This window comes from Hipposideros armiger, unplaced genomic scaffold, assembly GCF_001890085.2.
Source record: "Hipposideros armiger isolate ML-2016 unplaced genomic scaffold, ASM189008v1 scaffold_585, whole genome shotgun sequence".
In the NCBI taxonomy this organism is placed as follows: Eukaryota; Metazoa; Chordata; class Mammalia; order Chiroptera; family Hipposideridae; genus Hipposideros; species Hipposideros armiger.
The window spans coordinates 740,254-765,322 of record NW_017731935.1 but is presented as its reverse complement, the minus strand read 5'-3'; the positions used below and the strand labels follow the sequence as shown (position 1 = coordinate 765,322).

The 25,069-nt window shown below is 61.2% G+C and overlaps 1 protein-coding gene across 10 annotated transcripts in view; it reads right to left on the bottom strand.

Moving 5' to 3' along the window:
• The window catches only part of SLC12A7 (solute carrier family 12 member 7), a 50,522-nt gene that overhangs the window by 23,688 nt on the left and 1,765 nt on the right, over positions 1–25,069 (bottom strand). For 2 of the 10 annotated variants that reach the window (XM_019624360.1, XM_019624361.1), the window contains exons 1-5: positions 24,437–24,623; positions 5,672–5,769; positions 5,136–5,258; positions 1,905–2,051; positions 644–698 (exon numbers count right to left, since the gene is read on the bottom strand). In XM_019624360.1, the coding sequence (XP_019479905.1) occupies positions 644–698; positions 1,905–2,051; positions 5,136–5,258; positions 5,672–5,769; positions 24,437–24,608 (595 nt within the window). In that variant the 5' untranslated portion in view covers positions 24,609–24,623. Of the gene's footprint in view, positions 1–643; positions 699–1,904; positions 2,052–5,135; positions 5,259–5,671; positions 5,770–11,394; positions 11,447–18,313; positions 18,831–21,237; positions 21,457–23,800; positions 23,841–24,436; positions 24,624–25,069 lie in introns of those variants that run through there. The other 8 variants (XM_019624366.1, XM_019624369.1, XM_019624363.1 and 5 more) reach the window with 8 other exon arrangements.

Genomic DNA, 25,069 nt, shown 5'->3' with positions numbered 1-25,069 from the left:
GCCCCCGCCCCGCCCCACCCTGGGTCAGATGGCGTCAGAAGCAACAAATGCAGCCTGTGGTGCTTTGGTTTAGTTGGTTTAAAAGGCAATGATGGTTTGTGGGAAATTAAACTTCAGAATAAAGGGATGCATCTGGTCATAAAATGCCAGCGCCTTGTCCAGGCAGCAAAGGCGTAGGTTTGACTAGAAAAAATCTTGGGGACGCTGACGTGAGTTCACCCCACGGTGCCCTCAGAGGGACACGGGAAGACGCCTCAGGAGACCAGGGCACCAGCCCTCGTAAGTCCACGTGAGCATCGCTGCCCAAAGGTGGGGTCACTGCTGAAAGCTTCCGGAAGGGCCTGGCCAGGCCAAGGATGTCCCTCTCCCGCCATCTGCCCCTTCCAGACGCAGAGATCTCTGTGCTCGGACACAGATGACAGGCCCCAGTCTCCAGGCGGTAAAGGCACGTCCACACTGGGCCTTTTGGAACAGGGCCCCATTTCCTGCCTCACATGCGGCCACCCTGGATGAAGGGCTAATGTCAAGGTCATCGTCAAAATGAAAGCGGAGCGCGCACCGGGTGCACAGCCGCACTCAGCTCAGTTACTGCCTGCGAAAGGACGTCTGCATTTACGATGGCCCGGCCGCCAGCAACCCTCACCTGGGACCACGCCGTTGGTGGCAATCGCGCTCATCGAGATGGCAGTCAGCATCGTCTGCAAGACAGGTGACACTTTAGAAGAGCATTCTGAGGGCCGCCCTGGCGGCGAGGGCAGCGATCCCCAACTCCCAACCACAAAGGGGCTGCTGAGTCTTTAACACCCAGGACTGCAGCCCCCAACCCCAGGTTCTGTCCCACTTAATCCCCAAGCTGTGCTCCTACAGGTAGCCCAGAGAAGACCCGACTCAGGACCCCATCCCGCAACGAAGGGCCGGCTTCTGCCTGGGTGCCCACCCCGGCGAGGCACAGGGGGAACCCAGCCTGGCTGCCCAGCCCCCATGGAAGACTGCCAGAGCCTGACTGGGGAGGACTGGCCCCAGCTCTCACCACCTGCTCAGGAAACAGCCACGCCCATGGGTTGGGAGCAATTATTTTACAACCTAAGGACCAGAAGCAACAGCCGGGAAAGCAAAGGCCCCAGTGACCCGTGTCCCACCAACCGTATCTGCTGCCTGGACGAGCCCACACCCGGGTCCCGCTTTTTATCCTTTATTTGTGGCAATCGCTGCGGACACTTCCTAAGATCTCACGGCACAGGGAGATGTGGTGAGGCCGTTTAGCTGACCCTAACCACGGCACCGCGAAGGCTGGGGCACCAGGAAGCCAGGGTGCAGGGTAAGAGGACCGAGTGGGGCCCAGGGGACTCCTGCTCGTCTGCACCGCTTGAATTCTCTCAGGTGACACATGGTGACACAACAGTTTCATCACCCTCTTCATAACAAGAAGAAAGGAAAAGCGCGGGAGGGGAGGAGGTGCTGAGGAGCATCTAGAGGCTAAACCAGACGCGACCAAATGGTGGACAGAACAGCGTCCGTGTCCCTGACAGGGACACAGGCACAGAGGCCAAGTGTGGCTCTGCGGCTCAACAAGACACCAGCACACGTGTCCCTTCCTATAAACGGGGCCCCTGAAAATGCCCAGGTGGTTCTTACTGGAATGGGACCTGGTCCAAGTGGTGACAGTGCCCACGACTCCCCCGGCTGCCCAGACACCCAGCGCTTCCGCACACGCAGCGGAACGAGGCGCCTTGCGGCCTGCCGTGCTCTCGCCGGCTCCAAGCAAGCGCTGTGCTGGCCCAGAAGGCAGGCAGCAGCCTCGGCCCCCACAGAGCCCGGGGCGGGCGGTCCACGGGACCATCCCCGGTGCCGGCTGCTGCGGCCCCCAAGGCGCGAACACCGCCGGGTCCGGCGGGATCACTCACGCAGGTGCAGCACATGAACACGATGAGGAAGGACTCCATCACGCCGGCCACGCCCACGATCCACGTCAGGCGCAGGAAGAGGATCACACCCAGAATGTTCTGCAGGCAGGGCAGGTAGACGCCGATGAAGGTGCCCATGCCCGGGCTCTGAGGGAGAGAAGAGTCTAGGGAGGCCAGCTGCACCTCGGGCGCGCTGCCCCCCCGCAGCCCTCAGGCCCGGGAGACGCCCTGAGGACAGGAGGACAAGGAAAGGAACCAGCTTCAGCTGCCTGGACCTAGAAAAACAGCTAAAGGGACACCCGCCCCAGAGAGAGCTGAGCAGGACGCCGGCCGTCCAGGAGCAGGGCCCTCCGGGAGGGACCAGAACCACATCATCGCCAGGGAGCAGACGGCGCAGCCCGGCTGGGCCTCCGTCCTCCACGTGGGGAACGGCAGGAAGGTGGGAAAGTCTGGGAAACGGGGAGCAAGGCTCCATGCAACACGACTGCAGCTCGGGGTGCTAGCAGCTCAGGACCCCGTGCGGCATGTTGCTAGACGCCAAGGCCAGGCAGAAACCTGCAGGGTCCTGGCCTGCGTGGAGGGAGCGACCAGGGGATGCCGGCGAGAGTTCAGAGGACGTGCGCGCGTGGGCACACAGGGCACCCCCTTCCTGAAGTCCACAGCCACAGATGGAAAAGGCAGACGTGCTGCCCGGACGTGGGGAACCGCGGTGGGAAAGTGTCAGGGGCGCCTGACGGAAGTGTCTGCTGTGCCTGCAGAGGCCGCACCGAGCAGACCGGCCCGGGGGAGACAGCGGCCAGCAGTGCACGGGCCAGGAGGCCCGGAGGTCCCAGCCCAGCCTGTCCGTGACCTGGGGCAACAGCCAGCGTGGCCACAGTCAGGAGGCACATCAGGGATTTGGGGACATCTGGCTGTGAAGACAAGATGCCATTTAATGAGACAAATGTGTGGAATTCAGGTAAATTAAAAAAAGAAGCACCTGGGAAGCTTTGCTTTGAAAACGTTTCCTGAATGACAAGGCTCACTGAAAAAAGGGCCTCAGGTGGCGACTGAGAGAGGTGCAGCCCAGGGCTTGGGGGACACAGCCCAGCCCCAGGGAGGTAGCCGAGGGCAGATGCCCAAAGAACGGACTGAACCCCCATTAAAGGAAGAAGGTGGGCTTCTCGGGGAAAAAACAGGGCGTTTGAGGACAGAAGGGGCAGGGCCGCAGCTCTGATGGAGCCCAGGGCCCCAGGGAAGGTGACCTGAGAGCAGCCAGTGAGGGCGCCAGGGAGAGGCTCTGAAAGCCCGCAGCTCAGACCCCCAGGGCTGGACTCCGGGCAGCTCGAGTTAATGCCTGGGCCCCAAGCGCCATGGTGCTCCCAGGTCGGTGTCCCCTCCCCCGGAACCCTGTGCTTTTGTGTAAATACAAGTGGCTCTGGGCCTTGCGCCTGATGCAGAGTGGGCGTATCTGAACTATATGAAAATACGAATGCTACGCCAGGTGACAGCAGTGCTGGGCAAGTGCCAGCTTCTAGTTTGCAATCTCACTGAGCACACGAGGAGGTCAAGGAAACAGCACAGAAGCTGAAGCGGACCGTCCAGTCCCAGCAGCGCCCGGCTCCAGGCCCCACGTGTGCTGGGGCCAGCTCTGCGCGGCGGCTGGCAGGCTCCTGAGTCACCCTGAGGAGCACGGTGGGCACGTGGCCTCACTTCTCATAAAAGGCAGCTTTGAAGGACACACCCGACCAGCTCTGAGGCCCAGGAGGCTGCAGAGCCAGGCCCTGGAGATGGTGCCTTGGGGGCAACCAACGCCCTATCTCTGGGGACAAGCTCCTGTGCCCGGCTGATCAGAGGAACAATGAAGGGCGGCCCCCGCCCCACACCCCAGGGACTTCCACTCGTCCTAAGTGGGGCAGCTGGATTCACCCCAAGCAACACCTGCCCACCTGGCGACACACGGCCGCGCCAAGGGTCATAGGGTGACCGTCCCTCCTGCGACTGAAGCCCAGTGCTGGTCTAGGTGGGTCCACACCACGGGCCATGTAGATGCACAAGGCTGGACGCAGGTTAACATCCCAGCAGAAGCTACGGGGCGTTGGGGCTACAACTGTGTCTGTGCCACGAGGCAGCTGTGACCCGCTGGGCTGCGCCATGCGGCCTGGAGAGAGCTGCAGCGGCAGGCAGAGGGCTGGGTGGGGCCAGGAGCTGCGGCCGACGGTCGTTCCAGGAAGCACTGCGACCCAGGGTGGGCTGACAGCTCCCTAGGACACAAGCTCCCGCGGACAGACAGAGGGACAGCTGTCCCACAGCAGAGCCAGACCAGAGCCTAGGGCATGCGTCCACAGCTGCAACCTCCCACAGGACGTCACCTGGGGCCAGCGTCCTCTGTCCCCCACCTCAGGGCGGGCCGTGGCTCCATGAAAAGCCAGGGTGGTTACAAGCTCCTGAAACCAGGAAGGTCCTGGCAGGAAGAGGCGTGGTCCAGACACACCGCCGCTGAAGAGCCGCTGCCCTCTGGCCGGGAAGGTGGACAGGGCTGGATGCGGAGGCCACGTCCCCGTCCCCATCTCCACTACTTCAGAACACAGGGAACTTCGGGTGGCGTTCTCAGAGCCAAGAAGATTAGGGGACATGAGTGGGGGAGACCACAGTTTGAAATCAAGAGAAGCCGATTGCCACCCTGTAGTGAGCCACCTGCAGAAAGGGGGGCAGGAGTGGAGCGGCAGCGAGACTTGGGGGAAGCCAGTTTTCTCAAGGTTTCCGAGGGAGAGCGACGGGAGAGAGCCCGCCATGACCTCTGGAAACTGAGGCCACACTGGGGCGTCTCCCTTGGTGGTTAAATTATTTTTCATTTTTAGTCTGTGTCTTTGATTTTAAAGTAACGTATGTGCTGCAAGAAAATTTAAAAAGTAAAGGAAAACAAAACTAACAATCACGTGTTGCTTTCCCACCGGGAGACACTCAACGTGCCCTGTTCACTGTGGCTTCGTCCTAAGTCGCAACACAGCTGGCAGGCTCGGCCACTCTGTTCTGGACAGCCACCAGCCCTTTCCTAAACAAACCCTCTTATAAAACCCTCCCGGAAAACCTTTCTACACAAATTCTCACAGCAGCTCTGCTTATTTTTTAGGACAGAGCCCTAGAAATAAATCCCTAAGAAGTAAAATTTCTGGGAAAACGATAACAGACTAAGTGACCTGTGACTGGAAACCAAAGGGGTGGGGGCGGGGCGGCTGGGGCGGGGCGCACCTTGACCTCCCGCCGCCGGCTTTCCTCGTCTTCCTCGTGCTCCACCACGCCCTGGCTCAGGTTGGTGTAGTTGGCCAGCTTGTTGAGCAGTGAGGACACCATGGGGTTGCTGTCCATTTCCTCCTGTTTGGGACCAAGACATGGAGTCAGTCACCCCAATCCCGAACTGACAGGCCCCCAAACCGACCAGAACTAACCACCCGGCGGAGCCCCTGCTGTGTGGACACTCCAGAGCCCATGTCCAGGGCCATCGGGAGTCCAGCTCTGAAGCCTACAGACTTGAACCGGGCCACCCACCCAGCCAGGAGGCCTGGGGCCCCCACAACGGCCCAGGATTCAGCCTGTCCAGTGGGCTCCTAAGGCACCTCACGGGGAGGTGCTGGCTGAGACAGGGAGCGTCACCAGCTCCCTCCCAACCTGGCGCCCAGTCGGGCAGGCTGGCCCCTCAGTTCACCCTTAGACTAGGGTCCTCAAGGCCACGGCTCAAATTATAGCTACTGTGCACCCTGCTATTTGCAGGAGAAAGTGAACGTTACCTCAAAGAGCGCCATGCTCTTCCCTTCAAAGAAACTCTCTCTCTCCATCTCACAGTTGTCAATGATCGGGCTGCTTTCTCTCGAGTGTCCATCTCCTGCTGGGGAAACAGTTCAGGTCAGTTTTAGGAGCTGAAAAGGGACGGAGGCAATAGGGAACCAGGAAGACAGCAACCTTGGGGAGGAACTCCCAGTGACAGACACAAACGCAAAGCTGAGCCAAGTGCAGGCCACCGGGGAGAGGCCAGCGCCCGTGGCCAGAGGACGGAGTGGGCGCTGATGACAACACTGGGCCCCAAATACCACGTGTGGCCCCAGTCTTCCTTCTCTGAAAACACAGACGCACAGGTCACCTGCCGACATCAAACTCTGCCTGGGACCACGGCCAGCAAGGCCCACCAGGTCCCGGTCCCCTGCTCTGCCTGCACGGTGGCCACTGCACTCGGGGTGCTGCCAGTCCAGGCGCCTTGGGTCTCCCTCAACTCAGGTCCTGAGGGGCCTGGGGCTGACATCCACCAGAGGTGCGACAGGCCAGAGCCTGGATAACCCCCCACCAATACAACACACTGAACCCTGGAGCCACTTGGCAGTCACGGTGGGCATGAGACACGCCTGCATGATGGGACATACCCAGGGTCCATCCACCCCCGGGACCCTCCAACATGACCACTGGTCACCTGGCCACCCACACGGGGCTTAGACCTATCCACCCCCGGGTGGCCTGAGAAGCCTAGCTGTCCAACGGCCATCTGGAAGAGTGACTCCTGCCACAGCACACCCACTGGAGCTGTCACTGGGTCATGGACAAACCACAGGTCTGGGGGCCTGTTCTGTGGGTACAGGGTCCTGGCACACCGGCTCTTCCCAGCCAGGTCCTGGGATTCATGCAGCCTCTGGAGAGAACCCCCCAAATGGATGTCTGCTGACGCCACCCAACTCAGCCGGCCCGGCTAACTGAGGGACACAGGACAGGGCCTCGGGCTGCCGGTGGTCAAGAGCTGCTGGGTTCACAGCCGAGCCCTCCCGCCTGGGTTTCCCCGCACGTAAGACGGGGCTTACAGGGGGGCTGATTAACTTAGTGGTGCCTTTGGAGCATCTCTTATTGGGTTGTCGGAAAAGTCATGACGTATTTTGTCCATGTTTTTCAAAGGTCATTTATTTATATAAAGAACAAGGATCAATCAATAATATATTGCCCGTTTTGTTCGATAACCTTTTGCCATTTTTCAATGAGCTTCATAATTCCTCGTTCATAGAAGGACCTGTCTTTATTTGTGAAAAACTGAACAAGGTGCTGATTTACAGCCTCATCTGACTTGAACGTTATACCACACAAGGAGTTTTGAAGAGAGTGAAACAAGTGGAAGTCTGACTGCACAAGGTCAGGCGAGTATGGTGGGTGTGGCAACACATCCCATCCAAGCTCCAATCATTTTTAACGGGTGATCAAACTTGTGTGTGGTCTCGTGTTGTCGCGATGGAACAAAACTCCTTTACAATTAACAAGCTCTGGATGTTTCTGGATGATGGATTTGTTCAAACTGTCCAATTGCTGACAGTACACATTCGAATTGATTGTTTGGTTCCTTAATAGGAGCTCGGAAAACACGACATCTTTAAAATCCCACCACACTGAGAGCATAACCTTCCTCTGATGAATGTCTGCTTTCGATGTCATTTGAGGCGAATCATCATGTCGGGACCAAGACCGTTTGTGCTCCACATTGTTGTAAACAATCCACTTCTCATCACCAGTTATCAGTCGCTTCAAAAAAGGATCGTTTTCCTCACATTTAATGAGCATATTGCAGATGTTTATACGCGCCGTCAAATGAACTTCCTTGAGTTCATGCAGAACCCAAATATCAAGCTTGCTTATGTATCCCAGCTTCTTCAGGTGGTCGTGAATGCTTGAATGATGGGTGTTCAATGTTTCTGCAATCTCTGGTGTCATGTAATGTGGGTTTGACTCCATCAATGCCTTTATTTTGTCGTCATCAACCTCGGTGGGCCTCCCTGACCGAGGAGCATCGTTGAAATCAAAATCACCAGCACGGAATTTCGTGAACCATCGTTGGCACTGACGTTCTTGTAGAGCATTGTCACTGTAAACTTTATGCAACTTTTCACAAGCTTGACATGCATTCTTCCCTTTATGGAAGTAAAACAGTAAAATATGGCAAAAATGCACAGTTTGGTCTTCCATCTTCAACTTGTTGTAAAAATCTCCAAAACTCAACCAAATTGCTCAATTTTCATTTAGAATGAAGCTAGAACTGCCAGCTGTTAAAATGACATAGCAATGACATAGATGCAAATGACTCTAGTACTTCCAAAAATGAACTAGTGCCACCTGTTGCAAACATGCGTCATGACTTTTCCGACACCCAACAGAAAACCTTGGCCAGACGACTGGGAGTGAAGGGTCTCGTGGGCAGGGGCTGGGCAGCACCCCCGGGACCCTGGCACAGAGCCCAGCAAGTCTGTCTGCACCAGCCTAGTAACCTCCCCGGGAGGCCCAGCACCCCGATGGTGGGGATCACAGAGAGCCAGGATGGGCCAGTCCAGGGGTGCACTGCCAGGGCAGGGAGGGGGCCCCCCAGCAGGCGTGGGCTTCTGGCAGACATCACTACTGTGCCTCTGCCCACAATTAACCGGACACTTTCAGACCAAACACGCAGCACGTTTTATAAAGATGAACCTGCCCAACAACCATGTGGCCCATCACTGGAAACCCAGTTTTAAATTAGGGTTCACCACCCAGTGAAACGCTACACTTATTTTAAAAGACGGGGCTGCATTTGCCATGAAATATGCCCCCGGTGTGTTGGTGACAAGCAGGTAACAGCACCACACACAATAGGATGGCAGCACTGAAAGGGCAGCTCCGAGGGGGGGGCTCGCTGCCAGGCTGGGCTCAGGCGCAGTGACGCCTTGTGCAGACTGGGCTTTTTAAAGCTCTCCATTGTGAGGTAGGGGGCTCAGGTAGAAAGAATCCCAGGGCAGCCTTCTGTTCAGGAGCTTCAAGTCCCAATCCGTCCCTCTCGGGTCCCACGGACCCTACAACGCCTCTCTGGAACTTCTGGGGACAAAGTGATGCCACCGACTGCTGGCCTGTAACAGTCAGTGACGTGAACATGCTCAAGTCAACAAGGGTGACATGGACACGGCGTTAGTTTTGTTGTGACAGCACTATGAATCCTGACAGGTCACAGTGGCCTCACATGGGGTCAATCCCCCAGCCGTTCGGAGCACAGATCCCACAACGGGGTGTCGCAGAACCCACACGTAAGGCATGGCCCTCAGGTGACCATATGGGACCCCCGCCTCCATGGCTTCTCTGTCAGGATGGCCTGACCCAGGCCCCCAGGTCACCACAACCAGGTCACAGAGGACCACACAGGCTCAACCTGACCAACCTGCAAGCTTACTCCCAAACCCTGAAACACGGGCCCCAACACGTGCTCTGAATTCGAAATGGAGAGAAAACCACTGGCCTCACTCTAATCACAACCCCTAAGTGCTGCAGAGCCCTGAACCCTCGGGCACCCCTACTGCATCGATCAGGGACGCCAATGTCACCATCCCAGAAGCTGCCAGCAGGGACATGCAGAGCGGGCATGGAGAGGGGCCCGCAGGCTGGGGCCACCAGCCCTGCCTGCACCCCCCATCTGGACCTTATCCGCGTCCCTCCGACACTGTGCCCACTTACGAGTCACTACCACCAACTCACCACCACCAACGGGTCTCGTGCGGGGCCCCAATGAGTCACCGCCACCAATGGGTCTCGTGGGGGGCCCCAATGAGTCACCGCCACCAGCAGGCCGCATGGGAGCTACAGCCACACCAGGGAAAGGCGCAGGCTCTTATGACCCAGCCCCACACCAGGAGGCTCTGAGTGAGGGCGCCAGGACACTGACTTCCCTCGGCCCCCAGGGAGCCCCAACTTGTGCTGAGCGTGGACTTAGCGGGGAGTCACCTACTCACGGCAAGTCCTGTGGGGTGGCTTTCTGACAGAAGCCCACAAGGAGATAGGAGGTCATGCCAGATGCTCAGGGAGGGGGTGCCCACCAGTCTGTCCCCCAAGGAGGCGCTAGGCTGTGTCCTTGTCCCCAAACAAGGGAAAGGAAAGAGGGAGAAAGAGGAGCAGGAAGCCTCCTGTGCCCAGGGCTTCCGCCCCATCCGCTGACCAGTCCCCGGAAACCCACACGGACCCCACTCCTCAGCTCCACACCTGTCTGCCCACAGCCTCCCGACTCCCCCAGCGGAGGCGCCGGGGGTCCCAGGCCTTGGCACCAGGGCTACAGCAGGCGGCCCCGCCCCGCCCCACGCTCTGCTCCCCTCTGTTGGCTGGAGGCCTCCCAGGCCCCCGTCCCTACTGCAGAGCGCCAGCGAGTCACCGAGCAGAAGCAAGTCACCTCTGGACTGATGGCCACAGTGACCACTTCGGCCGAGACCCGCCAGTGGACGATGGGACCGGGGTGACGGCTGGAGCGAGCGGCATGGAGCCGGTCCGACCACATCTCCCGCGAGGCGCCCCAGCGGACACGCCACCCACTGACCTCACAAGGGGTCAAGGCTAACATCAGGGTTGGGGACTGACACCCAGAGCACAACACTGACGGCTGGGTTCCCGAGTCTGACCACGAGGAAGCTTGAGACGAACCCAAACAGGGACCCCCTGCGGGACCTCCGGCCCAGCTCAGAGGTCGGTGCCACGGAAGCCAAGGGCTGTGGAAAGTTCCAGATGGAAGGACACAGGGACAGGGCCATGCAGTGCAGTGCGTGACCCGATGCTCTCGATAAGGGACATTGCTGGGCTGACGAGGGAAATCTGAACAAGACCTTCCGTCGGTGAGAATTCTGATCTGGGCGACGATACAATGGAGATTACGAGAAAACACATCCATTCCTCTCAACTGTCAGGAGCCAAGTGTGAGGGGGGAGAAACAGGCAAACGCGGCGAAACCTTAACATTCAGGGAAATCGGGCCAACGGTGCGTGGAAATTCCTTGTGTTGTTCTTGCAACTGTCTGAAGTCTAAAGTTACATCAAAATAAAGTTTAAAAAAATACAAATATGTCCAAATAAAAGAGAAATAATTTCTAAAGCTCCTTGCCCTAAACCGCGGCATCCCCATGGGGAAGCCGGTCAAGGCCTAAGGCCTCCCTGCCTGCCTCACCCCCCCCCCCAGAGTTTAAGCGGATTCCTGTGCGGGGTCCTTTTTCTGGAAACAACGATTTTACTTTCCTGGTGATAACGATCGATTGATGGCTGCTGACAGAGCAGTGGTTCCCGACTGTGTTTCTGGAGTCAATGGAAGGTGAACAGGGCTCTCTAGACCGGCCTGTCTGGAGGACACACAGGCCACCCAAGGCGGCCGACGGCCCGGGGAGACAGGGAGGGAGGGGTCGAAACCCGGTTCAGTTTCTCCCTCCGATGAGCCGGCCTGGCTGCATGACCTTGGACAAAGTCGGGCTCCCGGGTCTCATGTTTCTTGTCGCTGGGGAGAGGCAGCCGCCATGGAAAGGGCCTCACCACACAGCTCAGGGGGCAGCTCCCCAAGTGTCCCAGGCCTGATCGCTTTGCACATGTGGGGGCCTCAGAGGGCAGAGCCGGCTTCGCCCCCTCCCGTTCCCCGGCACAACCCTGCCAGGCCCCCCCCAGCTGAGGGCAGGGACCCTACTCTGACCAACACCCGCCTGAGTTTCAAGGAGGCCACTCACCTGGCCTTGCGCCCCCTTTGTCACTCCGCTCACTCATGATGAAAAGGACGGAGGACAAGCCTGAGCAGAGGAAACCCTGGGGCGCAGGTGCTGGAGGGGCAGACGGAAAGCCGGCCTCGCCAGGCCCCACCACATCCTCCTGGGCAAGTCCCCCGGTGGTGCCCGCCAGACACGGTGCCCCTGCTGCAGGGCGGCGGCCTGTGCGAGGCAGGGATGAGGCGCAGGGCCAAGCGAGGAGGGAGGCCCCACAGCTGGGTCAGGTGTCCTGGGACAAGCCAGCCCCAGGGCAGGACCCACACCTGGTGTCCCCAGGCAGGCAGGCAGGCGCGCACACGGCAGACAACCCGGCCAAGGTTAATCTCTCTAACGGACAAGCTGGTCTCCACCCGTCAGATGTTTGATCACAGTGATGGCCAGGAGGTCACGGGATTAATCCCAAGCTGTCCCCCAACAATACCCCCTCTTCCTGCCTCACAGGTAACCCACTTCTGACTCTCCTCCACGTCTGCAGACTGAAAGTGCGCCACTCGCCTCACATTTACAGAAATAACTTAAAATCTCTTGGCTTTACAATCTGGATATAGCTACCTGTTGCTTATTACACAGAAAAACAATGCAATGAGGTGGGAGGTGACAGTTCACACCGAGCCCGTGACCCTGCCTGAGCCAAGATGCAAGGCCGCAGCGCTCTCTCGGTGACACAGCAGCAGCCGTGCCCGCGGGCTGCAGAGGGGCCAGGAAGGCACCTGCACAGGCCCGGCCACCTCAACCTGATTCCGTAAGGTGACACGTGGGGCAGGGGGTGGGGTGGGGGTTCAGACACAGAGCCTGTCCCAGGAAGGCTCCCCAAAACCACCCTCCCCTGCTCCCTCACGGCTCCGCGCTGGCTCCTCTTGTCACTGAGAAAACACACCCTCAGCCAATAAAATCTGACCCAGAACAAGTCAGCATGGGCTTCGCTGCACTCCCCCCACCAGCCCGGCTGGGAAACAGGCCAGGCTGGATAATGCGGGGGGTGGGGGGGCTTCCACTGGCCCGAGCTGCCCCCCAGGGGACAGCCAAGCTGTGGGTGTCACACAGGAAAGACGACGAGGCCCGGTGACCCTGAGAAAACAAGGGAATTTCCCCCAAAATGTAGTGAAACGGGGAGATTTTATGGAAACATATCATGTAAACACAGCCCGGGTCCCTGAAGTGGCTCCTGGCTGTGCGCTGAGCATGGCGCCCGTGACAGTCCGCTGCAGCAGCTGGGACAGGTGGCGGTTCCGCAGAGGCCACCGTCAGGGTCCAAACCCCACCGGGCATCAGAGAGCAGCACATGGCAACGAGCCGCTAGTGCCCGCTGTAAACGGCCTGGCTTCGGCCTCCTAGCCAGCACTGGACTCTCGATAAGCTCTCAGGACGGGTCTCTGATTCTCTGACACAGCAGCCACTTCCTGTAACTAGTCTTTTGATGGCCTTTAAAAGGCACATTTAACGCCCCCATAGCAGCAGGCGGCAGCTCCCTGACCGTCCCAAGGCCACCAGCCCTCGGGGCATTCAGGGGACACTCCGCCGACCACCTAGTTAAACGTGGAAACTGAACACGCAGCCCACTGCCAGCTCCACAGCACAGTGGCTGTCCCAGATACGGAGGGGCGTGGCGGCAAGACAAACAGTGACAACTGGCTACACCATGGAATAAAAAGAATTCATAAAGCCACGTGTCGCTCGTTTTTAAAATCTTAAAAGGCGAGGGGATGGGCTTATACTCGGTTCTAATTAATCAGGTGTGGAAAGAGGAAAAGAGCAACATACGTATACTGAAACCCAACAAACACAGCTGGGCTGGCAGCCGTGGGCACCCCTGATATGACGGGACGAGAAGGGCACACCCCCTGTGAGGGCTTCCTCCGCAAACCCACAACCCGGTATAGTCTGAGGACGCCAGACACATCTCAACGGAGCACGTCCTCAGCCCACGTGAGCACACCCCCTCCCCGGCAGGAGCCGTGCAGCCGAAAACAAGGGCAGCCTGCCAACCTGTGGCACCAGCAGGACACCAAGCAGCAGTGACCCGCTGAGTGCAGTGTGGGGTCTGCGGACAGAGCAGGATGTCGGCGACTGAGGGCTGGAGCACAGCGGGCAGTGACACGCGGGGCGGGCCCTCAACTGTGACAACCACGCTGAGCGGGGAGTCAGCACCGGGGCCCACGGGAACCCTGCTCACCTCCATGCACCCCACAAGTCCAGAACTACTACGCCCCATGGAAAGTTCACGAAGTAAAAATAATTCTCGTCTTGGTGAGACCACAAAGAGAAAATTCAAGAGCCAAGGCCTGGAAACACAGACAGGCGCAGCTTCCGCACGTCAGCACACGAGTCAGAAAACCACCATCTGTAACCACTGTGTCAAGTGATCCAGGCAAGAACCCGAGAGACGCCCCGAAACTGCAGGGGGCCAGGCTACAAAGGGGAGGGGTCCAGGACTGGGGTCCTCTGAGGTCACGTAGGCGGTGGGAGGTTGACCCCAATACCCAGGCGCCACAGGACAACCCCATGGAATTCTTGCCTCAAAGCATCTCCTGGAAATAACCCCAAGGAAGCGACCACATACAGCTCTGTGGCATTCTGCAAGACACCTGGCCCAGATATTTCGAGCGTGTCAAAGTCAGGAAGGACGGCAAGGTAGAGAATGTTCTAGACCGTGGGCCAGCAAGCTTTCTCTGTATAGGGCCACACCGTCCCCTCACAACCACTCACAGCCACCAAAGACAATGTGTGAACAAACGGCAGGGCCATGTTCCAATAAAACTTTATTGACAAAGGCAGGCAGCTGGCTGGCCACAGGCTGCAGAGCCCGGCAGGCCAGCGGGGCCTCTCGACACACAGGTCCTATGACCCTCACCAGCCTGGGGGCAGCCGGGCAGGTCCTTCTGCAGCCCCTCCTTGCAGCAAGTAGGAGCGGCCAGTTTAGAGCCCACGCCCTGAAGAGGCGCTCAGGCGCTCTCCCTGGGTCCGTGGCTCGCCAGCCCCGAGAAGTCAGCGCTTTATGGGCCAGGCCGGCAGGGCCGGGCCTCAGTGACCGCACACACCTGCTGGTCCCCTCAAGGTTTCGATGGCGTTCCAAGAGCTCGTGTGCTCCAGCACCATCAGCACCTTTTAAACAAGCACAGCAAGACCGCCAATCCCGAGACTGTGGCCCTGGACAGGGGCCACGCTGAGCACGCCCAGGTGACTGGCGGCCACTGGTCAGCAGGCCCAACCCAGGCCCAGCACCCGGAGCCGCAGCCGGACCGCAGCCCACGGAGCCCCAGACAAGCTCTCCCAGGAAAGGACCGGACAGCTGGCACCTGCGGCTGGAGAACCAGGGACTCGGGGTGGGCATGGACACGGGCAGCCCTGAGCTGCCCACCCTCCTGCTCCCGGCGTGAAGGCCGTGGCGGGCACTCCAGACGAGGCCGCATCTTGTCTTCGCCTTGTCACTTCATTACAAAAACGTTTCAACACTCGGCAAACGGACGCTCCGCGAAGCCCCGCACCCCCACCAGCACTGCCCACACCCCAAGCACGGGTCCTTCCTGTCCCGCTGAGGCGCAGCCACCAACACCCTGTGAAACGGACCCCACACGACAGGGCGCCCCACCAGCCGGAGGCCGCCTCGACTCTCTTTTTTCGCCCTGGATCGGCTTTTGCTGCATCAGCTTTGATGCCCACATTTCTGGGTCCCTGAAATGCAAACCGTGACCGGGGACGGCACCAGCGTGGCAGACAGCAGCCCCCTCCCCCAGGCCGCGCCTGGACGTGGCCCCTCTGGAGGCTGCACGGCTCTCAGGGTCCGCGTCCCCGAGTGTGTGCATCCCTGTCAGCACTGAGCAAACGCAATCAAGTTCTCTGCAGGGCGGGAGGTGACGACCCCCAGCCCGGAGAAGCAGGCGGGGGCGGGGACTCCGTGAGGCAGCCCAGGCTCGGGGCAGAGGGCAGGCCACCGGACACGGTGGTCAGCTGTGGACACGGGGTCAGGGCTCAGCACCCCCAAACGGGCCCCGAGTGCACGGTGCCCTCCCCTCTGCAGCTGCAGCCTCCACCAGCCCCCATGTCCACGCACACTCTCGCCTCCCCGAGTGGCCAGCACAGTCCTCCTCACGCCTTCCTCCTCCAGCTCGGACATGCGGTTTCACTGCCATCCCTCCCAGAACGGCTCCCAGGGAGGAGCAGAGTGGCCTCGGAGGCTCAGAGCCAGATGCGTTCCCGAGAGCCAGCAGGCTGGGCGGGGCCACCACCACCAGCCATCTCCCCTTCCTCTAACCCAGCGTGGAGGTCTGGCAGCACTGGACACCATGGGGGCCACCGAGGCATGACGGGGGGGCATGCAGTGTTTCCCTGCAGCCGCCAGGCACCTCCAGCAGAGCAGAGTCCCCTTTGGTGACTTCACAGGGCGTCCCATCAGCGGGACCCCAGAGCACCCGACACCACTTCCCCAGTGGCCAGGTCCTCTCTGAAGGGGTCAAGAGCTGGAACGACGTGGTTTTAGGTTCCTGGTCGTAACGGTTTAAAGTGGTGACCCCTGGCCCCTGCCCTCTGCCCTCCATGCTCTCCAGCCAGGATCAATGCTGGGATCTGAGAGCCAGCAGCCTGGCGATGCAGGCAGCAGGGTGCCTGCGGGGCTCCGGTCCAGGTCCAGGCCAGGAAAACACAAATGCCCGAGGCTGCAAGTGTCCAGCGTCCCACAGCTTCTGGCTGGTACAGAAACGCCTTCTGCGTTCACAACAGAGGAAGCACTGAGAGGACAAGAACCACCCACCGGCCGCGGCATTCCCCCTGCAGCGCGTCTTCCGGAAGGGCTGCCGAGCCTTCCCCTGGGGGGCTTCTAGCAGAGTGCCGGGTCCTCTGAGCACGGACCTGGTGAGCTGAGGGGACGGACGTGGGCGTTCCCATGTGGCGGGCACCTGGTCCCTTCCATAAGCTGTACCTCACATGCTGGCCTGAGGGACTGCCACTGCCTCTCATGGGGGCGACCTGCTGCTCCCCAAGGTGTGAACCTCCACTGAGCACATTAAACCTTCCTCCCCTGCGCTCACACCCGTGCCCTCTCCACCCTCTCCGCCCGGCTTCCCGCCATGAACAAAGCCTGTTACTTGAGGCTAATGTTGCTGCCCAGCACGGACAGGGGATCCGACACAGGTGGAGGCCTGGCTCGTCCCAACGCCGGGTCCCCCCCCCACGTGACACCCATGTGTGCCCGGTCTGGCTGGACATCCCACAGGGGGAGGCAGGTGGGCCGCTTACACCCCATCCTCAAGGCTTCCCCACTGGGGCACAGCCTTCACTTCTGAAAGCGTCAGAGGCATCCCGTCCCCGCATCTGTGACAGAAACCAGGTGTGAGCAGCCTCGTAGGTCGGAGGGGCTCGCAGCGCAGCCTCAGGTTAAAGCCCGTGAGATACAGGTGTGTCCCTCTCCCCCCCACTAACCACTCATGTCCCATGGGGCTCTCGAGGGAGGCCCTCGTGGGAGGCTCTCGTGGGCGACACTAGGCAATCTGGGGAACCGTAGGCAGGGTCAGGAAGGTGTCAGATGCACCACCCTTCAACCAGGGCCACGGTGCACACCCCACCTCCACTCACTAATCACCCCTGAGGGTCTGCAGACCCCAACTCTGGCACATTTTTAAGTGTGACATTCACACAGCAAGGACAGTTACCAGGTGCTCAGCTACCAAGACGCACTGACGCTCAGAAACGGCAAATCAAGAGTGGCTGGAAAGTCCCAGCAAGTATTTGGACACACTCAGCGTGTACACACAGATGCACACAGCACACATACATGCATATACACAGACACAGCGCACACACGAGAGTGCGGACAGGCGCACACACACGCACACGAGTGTTTCTGGGGACCACAGCTGAGAGCTTCTTCCCAAGGGAAGCATGTGTTTCCAGGACTTTCAGTCTGAAGGGTGCCCCCCCAAAATGGCTCCCCTGGGGAACCCCACTGCCCGACACCCCCTCAGTCCTCGGGCTGCTTGCTGCTCCGGGTCGGACCTCTCTGACCGCAGGGCTCGGCAGCCCCCGGGGCGGCTCCCATTACCACCGCCGGCTCCCATCTGGCCGTGGTCAAGACCCCTGGTCGGAGGTAAGAGGAAACCCAAGAGCGACCTGGCACTTGTCTCCTGCTGTGAGCTCTACTCGATCCCTCCCCAGTGACCAGCCTCTGAGCCTCTGGGAACCCAGGCCCGACCCGCAGGCGCCGTGACCAGACAGGGCTCGGGAGGCCCGAGGTCACGGCCACCTCTGAGGCAGGACGGAAAGTGAGGCACAAAGAAAACTCAGGATGGCCTTGGAGTCCCCGAAGAACGTGCATCACCCTGGGGTGTACATGCCCGCTCGAGCACAGGGTGACACAGCCGTGGACACGGGCGCCCCCACCGTACGGACAGTGCCAGGCCGTGCCGCCACGCTGACCGAGGCACGGCCTGCACATGGAAGCCCAGACAGGCTCAGGGTCAGGGCGGCCTCACACAGCCGAACCGAAAGTGGTGAGCAGGCCCAGGCGCCACGGGCTCTCCTCCCAACAGCCAGCGAGACCCCGGCCTGTGAGTCACGCGGGCAACCAAGTGGGGACGGGCGGTGCTCGAGAATGACCCAGAACGCAGGGACCGGAGCTGCCGCCTGCATCAGCGCTCACACCCCCGGAGCCCTCTGCACACAGAATCAGTAACTCACTTCCACTCCCCCCTCCCCCCAATGTTTTCTCAGAGAGACGCCGCCCAAGGAGAGGAAGAGGAAGCGAGCGCAGAGCCCCACAGAGCACGGGGACGAGCGAGGCGTGGGGGGCGAGGCCTACGCAGGTGCCCAGGCCCCCGGCGAGACCCCAGCACCACAAACAGTTCACTGGCCCCCCGGCCCCCTGTGGCCCTCCACCAGCCACAGGGGTCACCTGGTCGGCGCTTGCTCGGCGCTCCTCACGGTGCCCTGCTCACCAGCCACAGGGACCACCGGACGCTCCCCAGGGCTCCTGGCGGGAGGTTCAAGGGCCCACAGGGTGCCGGCGGCCATGGGTCAGGAGCAGGGACGTCCTTCTCGTCCTTCTTGGCTGGTCCCGAGGCAGCTCTGGGCTTATCTGCGCAGAGCAGATCTCTGCTCTAACAAGGGAGTTCCCCTCTTTTTCATAAAAGAAAGGCGTTAACCCTTTGTGCTCTGCTCTCTGCTGGACGGCACTGCCCCGGCGTCCCCCAGAGGGAGCCCAGGGCCCTCGGACCAGTCCCCAGTGGGCGCCTATAACCGGGGCGGCCCCAGGCCCAGCTCCTACCACTCAGGAGACCCAGCCACCTATTCCTGGGCGCCATCCACACCCGTCACCAGGCCTCAGCCCCGCGGGCCCCTCAGGAGGGCTCACACGCCCCACAGAGGGTCTTCCCTCTCGAGGCCTTGGCTGCAGACACCCCGCACCCTCCCCAGAGCAGCTGTCGCTATAAAATGGCTCCATGGGACACCCCCATGAACGCACTTAAGTACAAAGAGCTAGGCCACGTGACCGACCACGGAACGTCACACCCTGCCCTCCGATCTCACATTTGCAACGGGCGACGCTTACACGGAGGTGATGAAGGGAGACCCAGGCGGCTGGCAGCACGAAGCGACCAACCAGACCCCCGTGGGTGTAGCGTGCCCTTCCCCGGGCCCACCTTCAGGTTTCACCCCAAGCCTGGCCAGCACCCCAACTGTGTGCCCCGGCTGCTCAGCAGCAAGAGGCGCCTACAGCGGCCCCTGAGGGCAGTGGGCCCAGAAGGCATCCTGGTCCAAGGTCAGCCACCCCAGTGCAGGGGCCCAGGCCCGAGGATCACGTGGTCAGGTCCCAGGACTGTGGCCGCAGGCCCACTGGGCAGACGCTGACAGAGGCCCCCCTTCACGGCCGGGTCCTCCACAGGGCGGTGGCGAGAACAGCCTGCCACTTACCGCAGGGTCCAGCCTGGATGGACACCTCTGGCCCACTCCAGCTGCTCCGGCATGGTGTACGAGCCTGACCCCCGAGCTCCCGCGTGGCCTCAGCCCTGACCAGCCCCAAGCCCATGAGGCACTGCACCCTGATAGCACCCCCTTTCCAATGTCCCGAGAACTGCGCCCACACTGCCCAGCAGTACAGGGTAAGACTGCAGCACGACTCTAAGAAGGGGACGTTTGGGGTCACTTACTTGAAGAAAATACCCTGAAATTCAGTCCAGCCTGGACCTCTAAAGGAGGGAGGTGCCACATGGCTTCCTGGCCCCTCCTGGGTCCCAGGACAAGGGTGAGAAAGGGGGCTTCCACCCTCCAACAGCACAGGGGTCACCGACGGGGCCCAGTCGAGGCGCTGGGACAGCAGGAAAGCACCGGCTCCCGGGCCCCGCAGAGCTGTCCGGCGGGTCGCACGCACAGCACAGCGGCCCCAGCACATCCAAGCCCCACTGGCCTGCAGGGCCCACTCCTTCCACCAATGGCGACGGGAGACCCCGGAGCCCGCACACCAGGCACCCCTCTGGCCAGCACACCCTGCCCGGGCAGCGCGGCCTGCTGGCTCCAGGCCACCATGCCCCTCAGGCTCGGACTTGGTGCCCAGGCACCTCCATCCAGGGTCAGGCTCACCCACCGGCCACAGCGTTCCACTCAATCCGGGGTCTGCGGGGGCTGTGTTTCAGGGTGCTTGATGTTCGTCCTTGTCACCATCGGACAGTCTGTGACTCCAGCCGGTTGGTCGGGCCCAACACACAATAGGACAAGCGCAGACGGAAGTGCCCATGTCACTGGAGGGGGTGATGTGAGCAGAGAGCCTGTCTGCAGGGTCAGCTGCTCCGTATTCACGGCCACAGCCCACCTTATACACAGCGACAGGTGGGCGGTGGGTTCCCCTGGACGGAGCACTTCCAGCCTCATGACTCCTGGTGGCAGGGAGCCTCTGGACACTTCCACAGCCAGGGCGTCAGCGCCAGATGGGCCGCGAAGCCTGTGGCTTCCACACGGACCGGAGCTCATGTCTGAAGGCACGCCGTCTCCTCGATGCTCTGCCTGCTGGCGCCACCACCCCCAGCCCCCAAGTCCTGCACAAATGTCCCCTTCTAAGAGGCCACCCTGACCCCCAAACGTCATGGTGTCTGTTTTCCCCCATCACACCACTAATCACGTGCTAGTTTCTGCAGCTGCCGTCCCCCAGGAGCGGGGTCGAGGGCCTTCTGTTCACTGATGCCCCCAGGACCACCATGGACTGGTGGGGTGAACCCCACAACCTTCACAGGACAGAAGGCAGCTGCTGTACCCAGCACCCAGTAGCTCCAGAGCTGCCTGGCCCCTTGGGGCTGCTATCAGAGCCAGACCCACTGGGAGCCATCCCTCACGCCCAACCCCCCACCTGAGCAGCAGCGGCGGCCACTGCTGGTGTGCACAGCTCACACACCCCCCCAGCACAGCATGGGGGTCAGGAGGTCTGGGGGACCTTCCAGAAGAAAAGACCACAGAACTGGACCTAGGAGGCAATGGGTTCCCACACTCACTACAGGGAACACATTTCAGAACAAGGCACAGACATGTCACCACTGCCTGCACACCCCACGGTGGGGACGGCATCCTTAGCTGTGTGACTCGATGGGGGTACACTGGGGGGCCGGAGGAAAGATCAGATGCCCCCACACCACATGATCCAATGCCGGTGACCAAGCCCCTCTCTACCAGACACCACGTGCACGCACACACGCCCACATGCGTGCACACATACACACGCAGACACATGTACGCACATGTGCACACACAGGCAGACGCATGCCCATGACTCACATGCCCACGCACACGTGCACACACGGGCTCGGCAACAGGGCTTAACCACGTCCTCACCTGGTCTCTAAGCAAAGGGCCTGTCGCCTGAAGACAGTCTGGGACCCACTGAGTGTATGGAGGCGGCATGAACACAGGCGTGTCCCCAGCTCCATGTGGTGAGTATCCAACTACTTTCTCTTCCTTGGCCTTTCAAAATGGAATTTGGTACAAAATACATGTTTGGCACCCGCCCCCGCCCACCTAATATGAAACACCCCTACCGGGCGTCCGTCAGCCCATGCCACCTACAGCTCATCCCAAGGAGACGGGCGGGTCACGGGGTCTGACGATGGGACAACCGATGGGACAACCGCGCCGCCTGTCCTTCCTGTCAGTGTGACGCACCCCTTCCTTCCTGAAACCCAGTGACGGATGCTGGTCCGTGCCCCTGCCCAGCTGGACAGAACCAGAAAGCTGGCCGTCCCGCTCTTCACCTGCACTGCTCCCTGAAGCCCCACGTCCCAACCCCCCGGGATCTGAGCTCTCGCCATCCCCCGGCAGCAGCCCCACACGGCAGGAAACTCGCTCAGGCCTGGGGTCACAGCCTCTGAACTGGCCCAGCTGACAGCCTCCCAGAGTGATAACCACTGCCCACTCCCGATGGCCAGCCTGCCATGCCCCCCGACAGGACAAAGGTGACGTTCCCCAGGACTGCCTGGGTCAGCGAGGGGCGCGGATCAGGTCCCCTTCACAGAGGGCAGGACGCCCCGGAGTGACCAACAGGACCTGGGCAGCAGAGCATGACATCACAGAAAAGGATCCAAAAAGCAGAACAGGGACCGACGGGACAGGAAGCGCAGTCAGAGCCACGGGAGGCGCCAGGTCTCAGTCGGGGCAAGAGGCTCCCTCGGGGCCGACGGCTCGCCCTGAGCCCGAGGCGGCAGCGGAACCTCCTTTGGGGGCCTGCACGACCGTCCACCCTGAGGTCGCACACAGGACCCACCCACCCGGCCTGGGGAGGGGGGCACCAAGAGAGGGGGTCAGGCGGGGCTCCCCGAAGTTGGTTACAGACCCAGCATACCCAGAACTCAGGAATGAGCCCCCTCCTCCCCTCTGTATTTCCACCAAGAAACAAAGTATCAAGGACACAACACAGAGGACCCTGTCCTTTCCACTCCCATCACAATAAAACGCAGAACAAATGTCCCTTCACGCAGGGGACCAGGGCGTGGTGCTTGTCCTCAGGGAGGGGACCAGCCCCCTGGAAAGATGACCCGTCATTCCAGAACACCAGGCCCCCCTTCACGGCGGGGAGGGCTGGCGACCGTGTCCACAGAAGCAACCCTGGCCTTGGCCTCCGCTCCTGCACCCGCCTTCCCTGCCCCCAGTGGGTGTCACTCACTGAGGGAGCGGCTTCTCCAGGAGCGCCCAGGCCTCCCCGAGGCAGCACTGGGGTTCAGGGCCACCGTCTTCCCGGGGCTGAAGCACTAGACGCAGGCCTGCCAGCCGGGGCAGCCAGGTCAAGGCGGCAGGACTCATTCAAGGTCAACGCACAGCGTCAGCCACCCCCCACCCCGCCGCGGCCTCGGCGCCCCAGGCGGAGCAGGCCCAGGCCGCCAGCCCGCCACAGGCTCCTTCCAGCTGCAGGCTCAGGGGGCCGTCACGCCTCCAGCCAGGCAGACCAGAGTCTGGCCTCACTAAGCTCTGGGTCGGCTGGGCCTACAGAGGCGAGCACCCCTCCTCACCTCCCACCCGCCCTCAGCACATGCCACCCTCGCCCCTCGCCCCGGGATCCCACACCTGTTTCCACAACACCCTAAAGCAGCGGTTCTCAACCTTCCTAATGCCGCGACCCCTTAATACAGTTCCTCATGTGGTGGTGACCCCCAACCATAAAATTATTTTCGTTGCTACTCTGTAACTGTAATTTTGCTACTGTTATGAATCGTCATGTAAATATCTTTTTGTTTTCCGATGGTCTTAGGCGACCCCTGTGAAAGGGTCGTTTGACCCCCAAAGGGGCCGCGACCCACAGGTTGAGAACCGCTGCCCTAGAGGTTTCCAGGTACAGGGTCTCTCCAAACTTGCTCCAACACCCCTGGGAGGCCACCCAGAAAGCCAGGTGCCTCCCTGGGGATTCAAGGCTCAGCCACAGGATCGGGAAGGCCTGGCAGGGAGCCCCAGCGGCCCTGTGGTGGTGGTGGGGCAGCCTGGCCACAGAGCTGGGGCCAGAGCGCGGACCCCACACAGCATGGACTCTGCACAGGCCTTTGGAAGGGGCTCCAGCCTGGCTGTTCCCGGCTCCCGCAGGACCCTCCCTGACAAGCAGGGTGTGTGATGGCTTCCCCAGGCTGCCGCCTCATCATGCTGGTGACACGGTGCTGTCACACAGCATCGGTGAGCGCAGGCTGTGGTCTGACAGTTTACGTTACACGCAGAGGCCAGCCAAAGACCCTGAGAGACAAGGGCACTGTGACGTGCAGTGAGGACGGCCTCCCGCCATCTCTTTCTGAGGAAACACAAAGACAGAACACAAACCATCGAAGTCCCAGGTTAGCTCTGTGCCAGCTCAGCTAAGTGTCACAGTTCAGCTCGGACCGTGCGGGGTTTGCAAACAAGACAGCACAAAGGCCACACACACCTGGCGCGCCCGGGTCTGCGATCATCCAGGCAGGTGTGACTGGGCTCAGAAAGCAAAAGCACTCAGGAGGGTGGGCTGGGGGCCAGGAGCGGCGGGGTGCGATGCTCAGCCTCCCTGGCAGCCGCAGTGCCAGCTCGCAGGCCCAGGGCACCACCTGAGGGCTATGAGGGACAAGCAGCAGGAAAACTACACCCAGCTTCAAAACAAGCCACCGAGTGTGGGGAGGAAGTGAACATGGTCCCGAGAAGGGACCAGCAGGCAGGGCGCCAGACACCCAGCAGGGCAGCTGAGGGCCCCTGTGGAAACGGGATGGCTGCCGGTGGCCCCTATGACACGGCTCCCCCAGAAAGACCAGAGGGCCCACTCACGCGTGGTGCTCAGGACCACGGGGCTGTGGTGAGAGAAAGGGTGAGCGCGGGCTCTGCTTCCATGTTCCACCTGGTTTCAAGCCCCCAGCCGAGGAGCAGCCGTGACCAGCCCCACAGCCAAATGCAGAGCAAAGCTGAGCAGGGCCGACTGACATGCAAAAGCCCATCAGGGCAGCACCTCCCGGCAGGTTCCGAATGGCGCTCCCAGGGGGGGCCTGACCGGTCCTGCCAGGGCAGTGGGCACGCAGGACCTGTCGCCTCCACTGACCTGGCCCTCGTCCCTTAAGTGCCTGCAGCTGGGAGCCCCCTCCCAAGGCTGCACTGTGAGCCCCGGGGCACAAGCAGAGAGGGGGGCAGCTGCAGGCATCAGACTGGGTCCTCGCCTCCCCAGTTTCTAGAGGGGAGCTGCGAGCAGAGAAGCTGCTCCCTGGGCAGCCCATCCCCCCGGGGCAGGAAGCCGGGCCTGGAGGCACACGCCTGCGGGAGGGAGCCCCCGCAAGAGAAAGTGAAAGTGCCACAGACCTCGGGACACCGGAACAAAGCCGGCCAGGGGGACCCTCCCCGAGCACTCCTGGTGGGGGCGGAGGGCCCTTCCCCAGCCCCGCCAGGGACCTGCTCTTGGGCTGACGACCAGGGAGCGGGCTACTCCAGGCCGGGGCGCACGCGACTGGGATCGGCGGGGGCTTATCTGACCCCGCGGCCCTTCGCCCCGCGGCGAGCGGAGCACAAGCGGGAGGCGGCGGCAAGGCGCCCGGGGCGAACCGGCGCCCGGGGGCCCGGGTTCTCACGAGGCCCCTCCCCGGTTCCCATAGCCACCCCGGGCGTCGCCCGCACCTCCCCACGGCCCCACTCAGAGCCGGGATAGGGTGCCTCCCGGGCCCTGGGGGCCGGGCCGCGGGGG